At 33.7% G+C, this 18,316-nt stretch overlaps 1 protein-coding gene across 2 annotated transcripts in view; it reads left to right on the plus strand.

Moving 5' to 3' along the window:
* The window catches only part of ADAMTS3 (ADAM metallopeptidase with thrombospondin type 1 motif 3), a 222,895-nt gene that overhangs the window by 189,898 nt on the left and 14,681 nt on the right, over nucleotides 1-18,316 (plus strand). For both annotated transcript variants that reach the window (XM_016132936.2, XM_016132937.2), the window contains 8 exons: nucleotides 562-694; nucleotides 2,497-2,610; nucleotides 4,368-4,513; nucleotides 5,736-5,911; nucleotides 7,057-7,190; nucleotides 8,681-8,804; nucleotides 12,182-12,262; nucleotides 14,024-14,187. In XM_016132936.2, coding sequence (XP_015988422.2) covers nucleotides 562-694; nucleotides 2,497-2,610; nucleotides 4,368-4,513; nucleotides 5,736-5,911; nucleotides 7,057-7,190; nucleotides 8,681-8,804; nucleotides 12,182-12,262; nucleotides 14,024-14,187 — 1,072 coding nt within the window. The remainder of the gene's footprint in view (nucleotides 1-561; nucleotides 695-2,496; nucleotides 2,611-4,367; nucleotides 4,514-5,735; nucleotides 5,912-7,056; nucleotides 7,191-8,680; nucleotides 8,805-12,181; nucleotides 12,263-14,023; nucleotides 14,188-18,316) is intronic.

Genomic DNA, 18,316 nt, shown 5'->3' on the forward strand with positions numbered 1-18,316 from the left:
ATAACAAAACTCCCAGTAAAGGAAAACTTTTAAAAAATAAATGTGTTCTTGTGACTCACTTTTTGACACAATGGTTCCATAATGTAATCACAGTATTTTAAGCCATAAACCTAGAATTTAAGTGATTTTTTTAAACCACGATTTCTTTTTAGTAAATTCTTTCTGGAATCTTTGACTAATGGCCAGATTCGAGTTGAGGGTGTGGAAAGGATGCTTCTGCAGTGCCTGCATAGTTTACCACCTATACCGTATAGCATGGTGTCAGCATTTGTTCTGCCATGCCATGTGGGAGTTCAGCTAAGGACACTAATAAAGCTGTCACAGTTCTACTGCATCCTTAAATCATGCTTGTCTTATTTTCCTGGAATGAATAAGGGTGAAGGACTTTTTTCAATGTAATTATAACCAAAACCCTTAAAGATATGCTTTTGTGGTCTTGCTCTATGATTTGATGAAATTTCAGAGTATGTAACCTAAGATTACTTTTTCATTAGGAGATGATAAAGAAACAAAAAACAAAAAACACACATTTAACCACATGCAATATTCTTCTTCCTACAGTTCCTATGACTGTCTCCTTGATGACCCTTTTGAACATGATTGGCCCAAACTCCCAGAACTTCCTGGAATCAATTATTCTATGGATGAGCAATGTCGTTTTGACTTTGGAGTTGGTTACAAAATGTGCACTGCGGTATGTTACTCATAGTCAATTTAGATCTTGCATCTTAAATCTATTTGTATGGCTTCTATTTGGTGAACCTTACAGACTCACTGGTACAATTCTAAAAATATCTACCAGCGATTTTGTGTTCACTATGTCACTATGTGCTAAAGTGTTTTAATATACTATCTTTTTAAATGTACTATTTAACCCTGTGGCAGACTAGATGGGTGTTGGTATACTTTTACTTTACAGATGAAAAAGCCAGAACTTACAGATATTAAGCAATTGCTTAAGTCACACACTTGATAAATAGGGGAGCTGGATATTGAAATCAGAGTTGTGCTGGTATCTCTTCATGTGGGAATCACGGAGATCAGGAACATGGGCTTCATAGTCAGACCAATAGGTCATCAGGGCCTGGATCTGACATGTACTAGATATAGGACTCTGACCATCTTATTTAACCTCTCTGGCTTAGTTTCCTCGTATGTAAAATGTGTGTAATGATAGTATTTATCTCATAGACTTGATGTCAGGACTCAATTTGATAATGTAACTAAAGTGTTTAGCATAATGCAGACACATAATAAATGCTCAGGGGAATCTGGTAAAGCCAGTCTTCCACATAGCTATTCAGATTATAGGTATGTTTCATTAAATTTCCATGTTGAACTTCAGTAGTTCATTAAAAAGAAGAAGAAGAAATGGCTTTTTATATGTTGGAGCATGCTTTATGTGTTAGAGCAAGAATAATAAGTATTTAATAGTACAGAAAAGAAGTTGGTCTGATGTTTGAAATTTTCCATATGCAGAATTCTACAGCCATTTGGTCTGTCTGTAAACTATACATACATTGTCAGCTCCTAATTGCTTGCATTAATGTTTCAACCTGAGAATTCTAAAGCTTTGGGTTAATATTGTGGAGAAGTGTAATTTCTGCATTAAATAATAGAAATTAGAACAAAAAACTCAGGTCCAAAATGAGTACCAATTAAGAAAAAGCTCTGACTGTAAGGCCATGTGTGGATAATTACTGGTTGTAGGCAATGACATGTGGGTAAACTGGTGTTTGATCTATTTTTTATCTATCTAAAGAATGGTAAGATGTTAAAAGAACAGATGAATAAAGAGCACACACAAATATGTGTGCTGACACATACATTTGAATATTATAATGTGGTGTTTTAGGAAAACAAAAAGACATTCTTAAGCGAGGAAACCAGGACTCTAGTCTGGCTCTGTTACTGTCTTATTTGTAAATATAACTATAGCCTTGCCTTCTAACCCATATTTCTCAGTCATAGATTATTGTGAAGCTCAAATATATGGAAAATATCTATAAACCACATGAATGTATTGTAATAGTTTGTTATCCCTAGAAACTTTGACAGGTATCTTCTGTTTTTAGTCAGCTCATTATGGACATTTTTATTATTTATATTTGACTAGTTCATACTGGAATAAAAAGAAGCTTGAGATGTGTAAAATCATTATGTTTTTACATTCAAAATATTCATAATGATTACTTTTTAAAATTACAATATTGTCTATTTGAAAACCACAAAAGAGAAATAGCATGCAGAAATATTGCGTTGATTGGACAATCCCAGACAAATCATTGTTTATCACTATTGTTTTAGAAAAGCAAAATTAATCTATACTTGGAATTTTTAGACAGTATTTTTTTTTCTCAACATGCTGAAACATTGACTATTAACTTGAAATTAAAATACCCAAGAAATGGAATGTAAGGAAACCGCGTAGGAGATATTGTTGGTGCATGTCATATTATCTGTACTTAGCTGAGATTTTGATTCTCTCTCTTCTAGTTCCGAACCTTTGACCCATGTAAACAGCTGTGGTGTAGCCATCCCGATAACCCCTACTTTTGTAAGACTAAAAAGGGACCCCCACTTGATGGGACTGAATGTGCTGCTGGAAAAGTGAGTTTTATCTATTTGTACAATGAAGTTTTAAGATATGTGGCATAATAGTTATCTTTAAAGTCTGGAGAATGATGAACATAGTCGTTTTGTCTTTTTCATGAATACCGTAGTACATGAGGTTTCATTATGGTAATGCGGTAACATTGTGTACTTATTTCCAGTGAGGGTTGTAACAAATTTCCACAAGTCTGGTGGCTTAAAACAACAGAAATTAATTCTCTCACACTTCGGAAAGCCAGAAGTTGAAAATCAGTTTCATTGAGCCAGAATCAATGTGTGGGCATGAACATACTCTCTCCAGGAGCTCTAGCGGAGAACCTGTTGTCACCTCTTCCAGCTTCTGGTAGCAGCCTGCGTTCCTTCACTTGTGGCTGCAGTACTCCAGTCTCTGCCTCTGTGACCGCAGTGCCCCTTTTCTTGAGCAGATTTTCCTCTACCCCTCTCCTGTAGGAATACACAGGATGGCATTTAGGGCCTACTTGCATAATCCCCATCTCAAAATCCTTAATCTAATCACACCTGCACAGTCTGTTTTCCAGATCAGGTAACATTTACAGATTGCAGGGATCAGAATCTGACATCTTTGGCACTACTGTTTGGCCCACTTCTGATGGACTAGGAAGAGGCAGCTCAGCAGAATAGTTGGGCCCCTATTAATAGGATTTGATTTACTTGCTGGCCTTCCACTCCTTGTGAAATTTGTTCAGAAATAAAGTCCTTGCTCTTGGCCTTGCTCCTTTGGGAAAGATGCCCAGAGGTTTTAAATCTCAAATTGTGTAGTCAGGTCTGAATGCTCAGAAACTGGCCAAGTGCCAACCTATGCTACTCATAAGGGGAAAGATCACTAATCCCTGAACAAAGGCATGTTAAGAACTCAAATTGAAGTGGCTTGACTAGTTTGGAAATAAGATATTGTAGACAAAACCAAAAGCTGGCAAAGAAGATTTATTTAGGTTTTAGTTCTTTTAAAACTCTTTCAAGCTCTATTTTAAATGTTTATAAACTGTACTTGCTATGAAAATTATAAGCGTAATAATAATAATAAAACCTGCCATTATTCATGTGTAAACTTTGTTAGGCACTATTGCTAGACACAATACATATAGTGTGTTTGCTGCTTTGAGAAGATTTAGTATTAGAAACTTTTGACTAAAAAAACAAGATCAATAATGAGTTGATTCGTTTTTGCTTTATGAAAAAGATGATCTAAATCAACTCTGAACATCCAACTTCCCTAAATATATTTGTGTTATATTTAAATTTACCAACATTGAGTTCTAAGAAACACTTCTATTGTATATAGGACAAAAAAAGCAAGTCAAAATGGTAGAAGTGAAAAGAATTAACTGCTGTACACTGAGCCCTGTAAACTAAGGGCCTCTATGGTTTCAGGGTTCTAATAGTCCCCACTTAATTTCTTCCCAGTCAGATGGTCTTTTATCACTCATGATCTTTTCTGGGACCCAATTTTCCACATTTCCTGCTGTGCAAATTGGGTGCTCAAAATCATTCTTCTTGGTTGTTTGATACTCACCCATAAATGCATCATTTAAAATTTATATTCAAAAATGCAAGTCTAAATTAACCTTTCTATAGAGAACTTTATTGTTATAATTGCTTTGGGGATAATTTTAAATGCGTTTTCACTCGAGGGGCAGGGAACAATGGAGCCTTTCAATTGGTGGTTCTTATTTAACAACCTCAGCTTTAGCAGATGCATGATTTTCATAATTGCCTTTTGTCATTTTCCTAAGTGGTGCTATAAGGGCCATTGCATGTGGAAGAATGCTAATCAACAAAAACAAGATGGCCACTGGGGATCATGGACCAAATTTGGCTCCTGTTCCCGGACATGTGGAACTGGTGTTCGTTTCAGGACACGTCAGTGCAATAATCCAATGTGAGTGTGACCCCTACAGTTCTGGTTATTTTTGGATAGGCCAGAAAATGCTTCAATAGAATATTATTAGTATTCTGTTTCATGAAGTACATGTAAAATATAGAACATGACAACTAAGGGTTTAAGTGTCTATTTTGGGTAAATCTCCATTTATCAATTTTGTGAAGCATAGTCAGTGGTGAAGAGGAGAGGCTCGAGTGAAGAGGAGAGACTTTAAGTAAATTGCTGTTTAGGAATATTAAGGAGCTGAGCAGGGGAAGCCCATCACTCCATCACCGTGCTTTCAGAGCCTGGGCAGCAAGGCCATGAGATCCCCTCCAAGGAACACAGGCACATCAGGGTGGAAGCAGAACCAACCACAGACACCCAGGGTTAGAAGGGGGATGCTTCAGAGCAGGGCAACAGAAAGGTGGTAAAAGAAGGCCAAAGAACCATTGGGAGTAACGTTATCCATTTGCTTACCCAAACGAAATTGATTGAATCTTTATACGCTCAGCAAAATATATTTTCTAAGGGGAAAAAATAACCAAAATATTAAATTTTGGACATTCTTCCTTGTCTAGGGTTTAACATGTGAGCAGTCCTGTGTCTCTGGAAGCAGGACAGTTCTGAACATGTATTTTATAAACACTGAGTGTCATATACCTGTCTTCAGAGGAAGAAATGATGTTAGTATTAGCAGAAGTCAAAAAACAATAAAAATTGTAGTAATAAGAGCAGCTAAGGTTCACTATGAGCCATATTCTGTTCTAAATGTTTAAAATATGTTAACTCATCCAGTCCTCTCAGTTTTTCTCTAAGGAAGATGGGATTAATATTTGCATTTTAGATATGAGGAAACTGAGGCATAGAGCTGTCGTCCAAATTTCTTTGGGTTGCATCTACATCTTTTATACAATGTAGAAAATATAAATTTCCTGAGTATGTGTATATGTGTGTGTGTGTGTGTGTGTATCTCTTCCTTTTCTTTATATACTTTTGCCATGCATTTGAAATATACTGTTTGAAAAGCTGCTTTAAGTTGAGTTTGGGATACCCTCCCAACCCCCAGCAGAGAGAGGATGGTGCTTTTGGAAAGAGATTGAAATTAGGAAGTATGAGTTCATTTACTTGGTGCTGGCAGCTCAGAAGCTCTGGCTTTCTGCCCCCGAGCACTGTTTCTGCAAGCTTCAACTGCTGGACCAGAGCCAAAAGGCCTTTTAAAATGTTGTCTTTTCTTTAGGCCCATCAATGGTGGTCAAGATTGTCCTGGTGTTAATTTTGAGTACCAGCTTTGTAATACAGAAGAATGTCAAAAACACTTTGAGGACTTCAGAGCACAGCAGTGCCAGCAACGTAACTCCCATTTTGAATACCAGAACACCAAACACCACTGGTTGCCATATGAACATCCTGACTGTGAGCAGACACCTTCTCTTTTCCTGCTTTTTGGATGTTTCTTAGAGTTGATACTTTGTCTACACCAGTCCCTTGGACTCTTGATCCCTATTTGGTACTTAGAAAACTTGATGCTTATAGGGGTAAACCCTTCTGGATTTCCAGGAGTAAGGCTAACAATACTTTCTGCAGAGGTGAGAATTGTGGATTAGTTCTTGGCAAGCAGCACTGCTGCCGTCACTACTAAGACAACCAGTGGAAAGCAAACAAAACAAAAAGCATGGAAGAGAGCTTCCGTTTTCTCATCCAACTAAAATCCCTCAGCTAGGAAATGCTTTTGGAATATTTGTGATCTGTCCTTTTTGAATAACTAGAGGAAAATGTAGTTCTTTTACAATAAACACTAAAATTCACAGAAACAATTTAAATGGCCAATATTTAATAACAACAGGCATTTTATAACCTTTGACTCTTGTACTGTACACTAGGTATTAAAAATACATTTGGAAACTACTTTTTAATGTTTTACTTCTTGTTCAAATGGAAACTTCTTGCTGTATTTATTTGTGTGAATAAGAGAAAATAGTTACATGATTATATCAAGTGATACAACATACTGCTGAGTTCATTTTCAAAGCTGTTTTAAAGAAAAGATGCATCCATGTAGGAATTACATGTTACATTACTTTGATCTATTTTGAAGTAAGTCTCGTAAATTATATTAAATTTAATTAATAAGATTCTACAAGTGGCAAAAATTACACAAAGTCATGAGATCAAAAAAAAGAGAAACCTTTTAATTTAAGTGTCACTAGAACTAAATTGGTCTTTAATTAAAATGTATTGAAGAGCTGCAGTTAAATCTACAGTTGTCATTTAACCTGATTTACCTGGGATAGTCCCAGTTTCTAGCTGCTGTCCCTGAGTAGTTAGGAGTAGAGCCCCTCTTCACTCTCAAAAGTATCCTAGCATAGATGTTAAATCATATGATCACCCCGGTTAAATAAAACAAACATCAAATATGCTTACTTTCCCTGTTTTATATGTACCATATTTTATTTTCAGGAAATCATGTCGAAACTTTCTATTTTAGAAATAAAATAAACTCTACTGCTCAAATATACCTCTTTATGTAAATAGTTGATTTGATCCTCCATCTCATGCAGCCAAGAAAAGATGCCACCTTTACTGTCAATCCAAAGGGACTGGCGACGTTGCTTATATGAAACAGCTGGTGCACGATGGAACGCGCTGTTCTTACAAAGATCCATACAGCATATGTGTGCGGGGAGAATGTGTGGTGAGTTACAGCTGCTTCCCCCACAAGCTCCCTGCAGTATTATGCGATCCTACTTTTACTATTATTCATCTGCATATTTACAAAAAATTTTAACTATTTCTTATCGGTGAAATCACATTATCATACAAATGTATGAATAGTTGAGTAGCTAAGCTAAATCTGGGAGAAACTACACTTAATAAAATCAAACTTTGCTCATTTGGCAGAATCAAGATTTAAATATAGTTTTTAATTTCTAGCCAAATGCTTTTTCTAGGTTACTCTTATGTCTGTCAGTAGGGAATACAACTTGGGAACAATGCCTTTGCTTTGCATATTATACTAGTAGCCATCTGCTATTAATACACAGTCTTTTTTTAAAATTTGACGCTAAATATAGTTTATCTTTTGTTTAAGAGATAATAGAAACTTCTCTTTCTCCTTCTCTCTCACCTTTCAATTGATTTCAAGTTTAAACACTGAATTTCACATCAGAACAAAAGTAGTGAAGATGCAAAACCTGGAGATTTTGCCCCATTTAGTCTTTTTTTTTAATGCATTTTATTTTCTTATTCATGTTCACATTCAAGTTAAATTAATATGAAATTATCCTTATTAATTAAGCACATTGTTCCTATTTGGTTTCTTTTTATTTCAGAACAACTAAAGTGTTATATTAACTAATCTTAAGTATACAGATACCTCATAATTGACCTAAAATTTCCCTGAAGGTAGAATCTGTATTTTGTTTATTTTTCACTTCTCACAGAATCTAGTAGGGAGTGGATGTGTCGTCATTATTTTCTCTGCACACTTTCATCCCAAATTTATGAGTTCAGTGGCATATCATGTATCATTATCCTACACTGATTTACATAAAAGATCCACCCCAGTTCAGAAAACCTTTAGTAGTTCCCCGTTAAGTTAATGTGAAAATGTAAACTCTTTCTGATATTCAAGGCCTTTCACAGCCCACACTGGCTTAGCAAATCTTTCACTCTTCATGCCCTGTCCTACCACACTAACTACCACACTAACTTTCCATTGGTTTAAATATGGTTTACATATTGTACTCGAAACCCACTTTCCTTGAATGTAGAACTTCTGCTGCGCTGTTCTTATCCCTCTGTATTCTTGAAAAGCACCCTCACATTCTCTGTTCTTCAGAGCCCACTTTGGTGAAGTTTTGTCTTACATCTCTAACCAACTTGTAAAGCTTGTACTAATATACAACTCAATATTTTATTATACGAAAGCAACAAGGGAAAAGCACCGTTCTTTTCGTCTCCTCAGCATCAGTTTACAACATCTGTGCTTGATAAATGTTTTATGATGATGACTACATGATGCTCATGAGACTGGGAAAAGGTACAGCTTAACCTACAGTACAAGTTTGGTGCAAACTGCCTGATTTGAGCTCCCAATTAAAAGAGATGGGTCATCATTCTCTAGGAAGCAGGCCTTGACTTGGCACATTAAAATCAGCCACATTTAACATCTTCTCTTCCCAGAAAGTGGGCTGTGATAAAGAAATTGGTTCTAACAAGGTTGAGGACAAGTGTGGTGTCTGTGGAGGAGATAACTCCCATTGTCGAACTGTGAAGGGGACGTTTACCAGAACGCCCAGGAAGCTTGGTAAGATGTCTCTCATGGATCTCTATGATTTGTATTTTTTGTGGCTTCTTTTAGGATTGCGGTGTTTTCTCTATAAATATAACAAAAACTTAGCTGCTGATTATTTTTATTTAGATTACCTTTTAAGGAACTATTTTTAAAAATTTGAATTCATATTCCTTAGCATCTGTGACAAAAAATTATTTACTAAATTTTGATAAGAAACAAGTATTATCAATTATAAGTTAGCAAAAATCTGTTTTTTTTATTTTGTGTTTTTAATAAAATGCATTAAACCTAATAATTAGGATTAATGCTTATCTTGAATTTTCTGTCACATCTAAATTCTTGATCAGAAATTTTTAAAAAAATAACAAGTTCGGATACAACCTAAGATATTACATTTGTTTCGCTTTTATTTTAAAATTAAAAACATTTATTCTGTTTATAAATCTATAAATCTAGGGTATATATTTCACATAATTTTTTAAATTTTATATTAAGTAAAATTGAGGTATGACCAAAAACTAACCCAAGGTATAATTTTCATGTGTGTGAACTTTTGTGCTTGTTAAACGGTCAGTGACCTGGACTTTGGCTTCTGATGATGATTTAGCAGATGAAACAAAAACACTAATATGTAAAAAATTAGCAGTTTTATAATTATTTATTGGAATTTTCATAAAAGATTTGGATACAAATATTTATTACTAAATAATTTATTTGAGTTTGTAACAAATATTCACTTATTTAATAAGAATCTACTGGGCAAATGTTTCTTGTTATTCAGCGTTTAAAGATAAATTTGATGTGGCGCTTCCCTTGAGAAACTTCTCTTACATGATCTGAAGCACTGTCAGTATACAGTAGTCTCTTATAGAATGATTGAAATCAAAATAAAACAAAAACAAAGAGATTTGGTTTATTTTGAGCACATTGTCATGGTGGTATCTTTCCCTTTTACAAGAAGAGAAAGTATAAAAATGTTAGTCTTCATCCAAATGGAATAGTTCTTCTTTTTTTTATTTTCTCAACTCAAGCCAATTCCACACATATTCACTTCACTCTTTGATATATTTAAGGCAGCAGAGCTAGGTGACTTTATTCTAATGTGTTTTTTCTTAGGCATTCCCTACTCTAGTTACTGATGTCTTTGCTATTCCTATGTGATAATTTACTATATTCTGTACTTTGAAAATTGTTAAAAAGCAAATATTACTATTTCTGGCTGATTATACTATTTGAATAAAGCAAACAATTCAAAATTTATACATACATAATATATGTAATAAAATATAAATAATGGTTTGGGTGCAGTACAATGTAATTTTCTCCATCTTATTATGAAATGATTTAGTGTGCTTTATCGCAGTTATTTATTATTATTTTTGGTGTAAAATAATTCATTTTATTTCCAGAGTGAATTAATATAAAGAAAAATGTTCTTGCCATAATCATTTATTCTATATTATGTGTAACATGAAGTAGTGATACTTTTTTTCAGATCTCTCAAAATTTATACTAAATGTGAAAATCAAGGTCAGAAGAGCAGAAGAAATCTTTCATCAGCCATACAGATTCAAACTGTTCAAAGATAATCTGACATCCATTTCTTTGCACTAATACTATTATCATAGTCATCCAATAGACTAATTAACCTTTTCCAACAGGGAAACATTTAAGCAAGAGGTGCCATAAAGAATTGAAGTTGCTGGAAAATGAAATCTGCAAGTATTCAACTTCAAATCACCTATATCATTTCTCATTCACGCTTAGTCTTACTTTCATTGACTATTAACAGTTTATTGGCATTAGCTAACTATTTTCAATGCATTTTGACTTCAACATAAAAGAACATATTTTATATCTTATCTAATAATATATATATAGATTATTGTATAGTCAATGAAACAGGAAGACTGATAAACATGAAACCACCACTAATTAAAGACATTCTATTTAAGGGAAGACAAGAGGCGCCTTCACTTTACCCAAAGGAGCTCGTAATATTTCTCTTGCTGAAACAAGGGAAGCTAAAAATGTACTGGGTAAGTTGTAGCAAATGGCAGAAAGATGGGCATCCATAAATGACATCAAGCTGTTTTGCTGTCTGTGGCATCTTAATAAGCATGTTGCTCCAAGCCATCACAGACTCAGGCAAACATGGTACCTTTCATGTACTGGACTTTACCCAGGCCCAAATGCTAAAAACCCTGACCCAAAAATGACTATTCTATTTAGTTAGCCATTAATGAATATTGTGAAAAGTTGGGTAAATCTACCCATAGTTAGCTATTAATTGTCCATGTACAAATAACAAACATGTTTTTTTTTTCTGGTTCCATCAGCAACTGTGTATTTATAACTGAATTTCTTTCAATAATCATTCTGTAGTTTATGAATTGGATGTTTCATAATATAAAATATCAATTGCATCATCTTCCTATATTCCTTTATTTTTGATGGAAATGAGATATAACACTTGATTTCTCTATTTGCCTTGACTATAATTGATCTTGCTTTGACTCTTGGGATCTTAATTGCAAGTGATCTTAAGGTAATTTTTAGGACATCTGATAACACTGAGAAGGTTCGTTATATATGACATTGACTGTAATAGGATTAATATATGATTTTAAAACCCAAGGCAATTTATTAAATGTATTGATTTTATAGTATTTGCATTAGAAGATTGAGGTTAGGGTGCGTGTAAAGGCAATGTATGACATAACTTGTAGATATTTTCCAACCAAATAGTTTGATCAAATCTACAAGACATATTTTAAAAACATTTCCATTACGAAACTCGTTGAATGCTTTAAAATTAGTTACTGATCACAAGAAAAATAAAAGCTGTTCACTGATTTATTTTGTAATTCCTTTAGAATAAAGTGGGTCTTTAAATATAAAGATACTTTATTATTATTTAGAAGGTCAGCTATCTATTCTCACCACTTAAACTTTTAAAATAATATAGAAGTAGATAAAATATCTCAAGAAGTTCATCAACTAAGTATTCTAAAACTTGGCCCCACTTGAAATAAGTGGTCTAGAAAAATTAAAATCCCTTACAGGGACACAGGAGAGTATAGTGTTTGCCTGAATTGTTGTTGACACAATTTATAGGTCAACACAGGCTGAATGGCTAATAGATTGGAAACAAGATTAACTCTTTTCTCCCTCTTTAATTAAAAAAAAAAAAAAAAGTTTCCTCTATTCTCATGCCAGATCTCACACAAGCTACCAATGCTTTCAAGTTAATATCTGAAACTGCTTCTTTCAGATTATGGATGCCCTCTTCTGCATGCAGGAACAGTAAGAATGTAGTGCCTGACTAACCGTGGTTGTTGCTTTTGTTTTCTCCTTTGCTTCCTCCAATATTTACTACACATGCACAGGGTACCTTAAGATGTTTGATATACCCCCTGGTGCTAGACATGTGTTAATCCAAGAAGACGAGGCCTCTCCTCATATTCTTGGTAAGTGTTCCTGTCTGCTGGCTCTGCTTTAACATGAACTTCTACATGGAAATGTCAAAGAAATCATATCTATTTATCTACTGAAAGACAGATAGATATGTATGTAGATGTGTGTGTGTATATGTATATATATGTGTGTGTATTTATATATATACATACATATATATGTATATATGTATACATAGTACACAAGATTCAAATTTTATATAAATGCATTATTATGTGATTTTTTCTTGGTCACTTCTCCCCACCATTGTTTGTTTAAAACAAGAAATATTCAAAAACAGAGTTTTAATTTTTGGTTAAACTTTGGTTCATTCATTATTAACATAGAGAAAAAATCATTTGGCAAATTTAAACTTTTTATGTATTTTTGCTCTGCATTAGGGGATGAGAAAAATAAATATGTTAAAATGTATTAAATTAAAGAATAATATCAGAAAAATTTGCCATATTTATGTTGACAAATTAGTTCTGATACGTTGGTTGATGCTATACTGTATGCTTCTCTTTACTTTTATTGCATTTGAAGTTCTTTGACTGAAAAGCTACCACATGTGAATTTTCCTAGTCTAATGAAAATTTTCCTAATATCTGTTATGTGTCTAGTTTATGACTGACATATACAGATCCATTTGCATGGCTGTTTATAATTTCCAAAAAAAAATTTTTTTCCCTCCTTTATGAAAGGTTTATGTAAAAATGTCACATTAAAGGGTTTTATATTTGAAGTGTATGTATAAGTGTAAACATAACTTTTGCATATTCCTTGACCAATTAAAGCACTGAAAAGATTCCTGAAGCTAAGGCATCATTGGTCAAACCCATGAAAATGTATAAAAAACTGCTTATTTAAATGTACGACTTAAAAATGAATTATTTTATGGTGCTATAGAATTATGTAGTATTTAAATTGTATTCACTACTAGATTTCATAAGTCTAGCAGTCAGCCACAGTTCTTTTTCTGGTAATTAAAATTCTTTATTTTTCTTCCTAGAATTCAGATTATTCTTCTTAGAAAAATTAAACTAATTTAAAAGCTCAAGAAGGATAAATATATTTAACTGAAATTACTCATTTTCTACACATTTTTAATAATGGTTATAATATGAAATTGTATTTTCTAACATTATATGCTGATAAATACCTCCAGACTTTGAAATCCAATGTATTTTTTATCCATTAGAGAAAAATTTTATATATTACAAATTCTATTAACAGTAAACAGCTTTTTTTCTAGCATGTAAGTGGTCTTGAAATGTTATAAGAACTAATTATTTGTTGGCCTAAAAATTAGTTCAAATACATTGGGTGCCTATAAAATTTTTACTAATTTGAAAGATACACACTAAAGAAGCCAATATGTTAAATACTAAACTAACATACATTATTTATATTAATTATTATAGAAGTATTCATCATTTTCTAAATATTTCCAAGTTTCTGAGGAAGTGTATAGGATTAGCGAGTTAGAAACTGTTAATCTCTTTGACAATGTTTTCAAATGGGAACATTTCTTAGTTTTTTTCTTCTATATAACCATCTTGCTATTGTTTTTGACTAGTTAGAAATGCTTCTTGAGGATTTTGAATGCCTAATAAAAGAATTGGGACTCATATCAGAAATAACACTCATTTCAATTGGTTTGATGCTAATAAACAGCCTTTGATTTATAGAAGGGGATAGAATTACTATGGATCATCAAAGCTGTAATATGATAAAATAAAATGTCTGCTGGTTACTCATTTTGCTTCCTTTAGCTATTAAGAACCAGGCTACAGGCCACTATATTTTGAATGGCAAAGGGGAAGAAGCCAAGTCACGGACCTTCATAGATCTTGGTGTGGAATGGGATTATAACATTGAAGATGACATTGAAACTCTTCACACAGATGGACCTTTACATGATCCTGTTATTGTTTTGGTATGTGGTATTATGGCTATTATGTAGTTGCTTTAGTTTATAATTTTGTAATTAATTTATCTGAAAACATTTTGACTTCAAACATTGAATATTTACTTGTTTTTCTTTATAATTCCATTCATCTGCCCCTCAACTCTTTGTGCAACTTTGTCATATATTTTATTATATATGCATTATAAACCAAATAATACAGTATTGTGATTTTTCTTTAGTTATCTATTAAGACAAGAAAAGAAAGATTGATTTTTGTATTTACCTACATATTTACCATTTCTGATGCTCTTCATTCTTTCCTATAAATTTGACTTTACATCCAGTATCATTTATCTTCAGTATAACTTCCGTCAGCATTTCTTGTAGTTATGGGTATGTGTGCTAGCAAAGGATCTCTCAGCTTTGAATTATCTGAAAATAACTTTATTTCACCTCATTTTTAAAGGATATGTTTACCAATACAAGCTTTTTGGTTACTAGTTTATTTTCCTTTCAACACTTTAAAGATGTTTTTACATTGTTGTAGGGGGTTCGGGGAATTTCAGGGCTGATCAAGGAAAAAGATACGACCATGAGGTGGCGGTAGCACGCACATGCAGAATCCATCTTTGACTCATTTGTATAACCTCTGTCTTCTAGAATTCATCATTTCAGATAAGAAGTCAATCTCATTTATATTGCTGCTCTGTATGTATAGTGTCCATTTTTTTTCTGTTTTTTAAGATTTTTGTTTTTATCATTTTGGATTTTTTTATTTAGTGATTTTAGCTTAGTTTGTGATGTTCTTTGTATCTGCTTGGAATTCACCAAGCATCTTGGCCCTGTAAGCTGAACTTTTTCACCAAATTTGAGTTAGTTTTCCATTATGTATTCAAGTTTATTTGTTTTTTTACCCCATCTCTCACTCATCTATAGGTATGTTATATCAGTTGAAGTTATTCTATAAGTCTCTTAGACTTTGTTCATCCTTTTATAATCTTTTTTCTCTGTTCTTCAGGTTGAATAATTTTTATTGAACTGTATTCAAGCTCACTGACTGTGTATTATGTGCTCTCCAATCTGTCATGGAGCTGATCCAGTAAATTTTTCCTGTCAGATGCTATACTTTTCTAGAATTTTCATTTTTTTAAATCATTTCCATTCCTCTGCTGAAATTTCCATATATTTTCACTCATGTCTAATGTTTCCTTTAAGTCTTGTGTCTTCATGTTGTCTGCTTCCATGGGCTCCTTTTTGTTTTTCGGTTTTTATTTTTTTGGTTTTTATTTATTTATTTTTTTTTGTAATGAGTCATATTTTCCTGCTTCTGTCTTTCTTATTGCACACTGGACATTATGGATGGTAAATTGTAGGGAATTTGTTTTATATTGTCTTCCTTACAAGCTGTTGAGTTTTGTTCTGTCTGGCAGTTAAATTATCATCAGTTCCTTCTGATCCTAGAGGCCTGGTTTATTCTTCAGTAGGACAAATCTGTGTCAGCTTGTCTTTATTCTTATGACATGGCCTTTTTGGTGCTTTACCTGAATACCTGAGGTGTTAAGCCCTTTTGACTCTGTCTAAATGAGAACTCCCATGTCTTTCAGTCCCATCTGACCTTGAGTATCTTGTCTTGCTCCCAGGCCTACAGCAACCACTCATTGATAGACGGCATGGTGTCTTGGCCCGAGCATACACAGACCCAGTCTTCAGTCTAGGGCTCATGCAGCCCCCTCTTCCTTGATGTCCTGCCCTGCATTCTACCTCTTCTGCTCAGTGAGACTGCTGTCTTGGCTGGGCTGCTGCTCCTTGTGCCAGGGTCCAGAACCTGGCCCTGTCAGGAAGCCAGGACCTGGCGTGTTTCTCTTCTCACAGGGATCATTGTCCTTTGCTGCGCTGTTTACTGCCAAAAAAAAAGTTCCCTCATAGAATTCTGTCCAGTTTTATTGTTTTTAATATCAGGAAGGTTCCTCTATTATTCTCTCATGGATGAAAGCAGAAGACATAGACTTGATTTGAAAAATATTGTTGCATTCTATATCCAAATATTTATTAGACTCTATAAAAATATACTAATCTAAAACCAAATCTTCCCATTCAAATCCAGTTTTTTTTTTTCCGTTGAAATTATTTCCTTTTTGTAAAGTCTGTTCAAATTTTTTGCCATTGTTAAAATAGGTTGGCTTTTTTTTCTTTTTGTTGAGTTTTAAGAGTTCTTTATATATACTTGATGTAAGTCCTCTGTGAAATACGTGATTTGCCAAATATTTTCTTCTAGTCCACAGGTTTTTTTCCTTCTTTTAGTCTTCAGTTTTTTATGGGTCTAGATTTTGATGTTATATAAGATTTTATTTTATTTGTCTAATCTAAGGTCTAAATAGTTCTTTCCTCTCTCTCTCTCTCTCTCTATCTCTCTCTCTCCCTCTCTCCCTCCCTCCCTCTCCCCCCTTTCTCTCTCTCTCTCTCTTTTTTTTTTTTTTGTAATGGTTTTGTGTTTTAACATTTAGGTTTGTGAAGCATTTTTAGTTAATTTTTACATAAAGTTTGTATGACATGTTAGATTCTTATTTTGCATACAGATGTCAGTATTATCTACTGCTGCATAACAAATTACCCCAAATATAATGACTAAACAAAAAACAACATTATCATAATTTCTGTTTATCAAGTATTGGGATCAGGTAAATGGCTACTTCTGACACAGAGTATCTCATGAGGTTGCTGTCAGCTGTGGCTAAACACCTTAAGGCTCGACGGGAGATCTGATTACCAGCTCAGTTACATGGCTACTGGAAGGCCTCAGAAAATTATTCCTCAGATTTTTCTCATGCTGGATGGTGGGCCTGGGGCCTTCACTACATGAGCCTGTCCACAGGCTGCTTAAGTGTCCTCGTCACATGCCAAACTGGCTTCCACTTGAACGAGTGATTCAAGTGACAGAGAAAGTGAAAGAGTGCAGCCTAGACAGAAGTCACTGTGTTTAAACCTGATCTTGGGAGTAATATCCCAATACTTCTGTTGTTTGTTTGCTAGAAGCAGGTCACCAAATCCAGCCCACACTGAAGGGGAGAGGAATTAACCTCTACTTATTGAGAGGAAAGTATCTAAGGATTGTGGACACATTTTTAAAGCTACCACAGCGTGCAGTTGTTCTAGTATCATTTGTTGAAAAAATTATCCTTTCTCTATTGAACTGTCTTCTCGTTAAATTGTCTTTTTATCTATGTCAAAAATTATCTAAATGTATGTGAGTTTATTTCTGGGCTGTCATTCTGTTTAATAGGTTAGATAATTTTATAGCAAAAGCTATGTATTAAGTGAAATCTTCTTAAGTTTGAATACTTGGACCTCATAAGCTCCATTTCACTCATATAATTCCACCGCATTCTTTTGCAGCTGCACAGGTATCTGGCCTCAGAGCCCTGCCACTTAGGCACCACGATGGACTGCCTCAATGCTTTGTCCACTGATTGTAATGTGAACAACAAACAGTGTGGCCTGTAGAAATAAGGAGATTTGTAGCATGAGCAGGGGGTTGTAGACTAGCAGAGCTGTATCCTCACAACCTCTAAAGGACTGGAACCCCCTTTGGGAGCCCCAGAGCATGATGGCTAGGCCGTCTAGGGCTGAAAGCATTAGACATCTGGCTAGAGTGTAAGGGCCAGGACTTGATTTTTAATACTATTAAAAAAAAAAAAAACTAAGGGGGGAAAAAGATAATCAAATCCTTCATCTTAGTGATTTAGTATCACTTGATTTCTCAAACAGAAGCTGTTTCTAAAAGTTTAGTTTAAAATACTAATGAATTTTACATTTCTCCCCTTGTGTAATTGATATAATCATATAAAACTTACATGGAAGTCAATAAAAACTAATTTTTTAAAAAAAGAATGCTTTGCTCTAAAAATTAAAAAGCATAAAATATATTCACAATGATTATTACAAAAAAAGATTAATATCCTTATTGTATCAATTATTTAGAAAAAAGATAAGTATACCAATTTTTTTAAAAGATGACATGACATGAATATGTAATGTACAGTAAACAAAATTCAAGTGAGTAATAAACATTCAAAAATTACACTTTGCTATTTATCAAATAGTAATTAAAACAATAATCTTTTTTTTATTCAGTTAACAAAGATGAAAATTATATAGT

Source organism: Rousettus aegyptiacus, unplaced genomic scaffold (genome assembly GCF_014176215.1).
Source record: "Rousettus aegyptiacus isolate mRouAeg1 unplaced genomic scaffold, mRouAeg1.p scaffold_m13_p_10, whole genome shotgun sequence".
Lineage (NCBI taxonomy): Eukaryota > Metazoa > Chordata > Mammalia > Chiroptera > Pteropodidae > Rousettus > Rousettus aegyptiacus.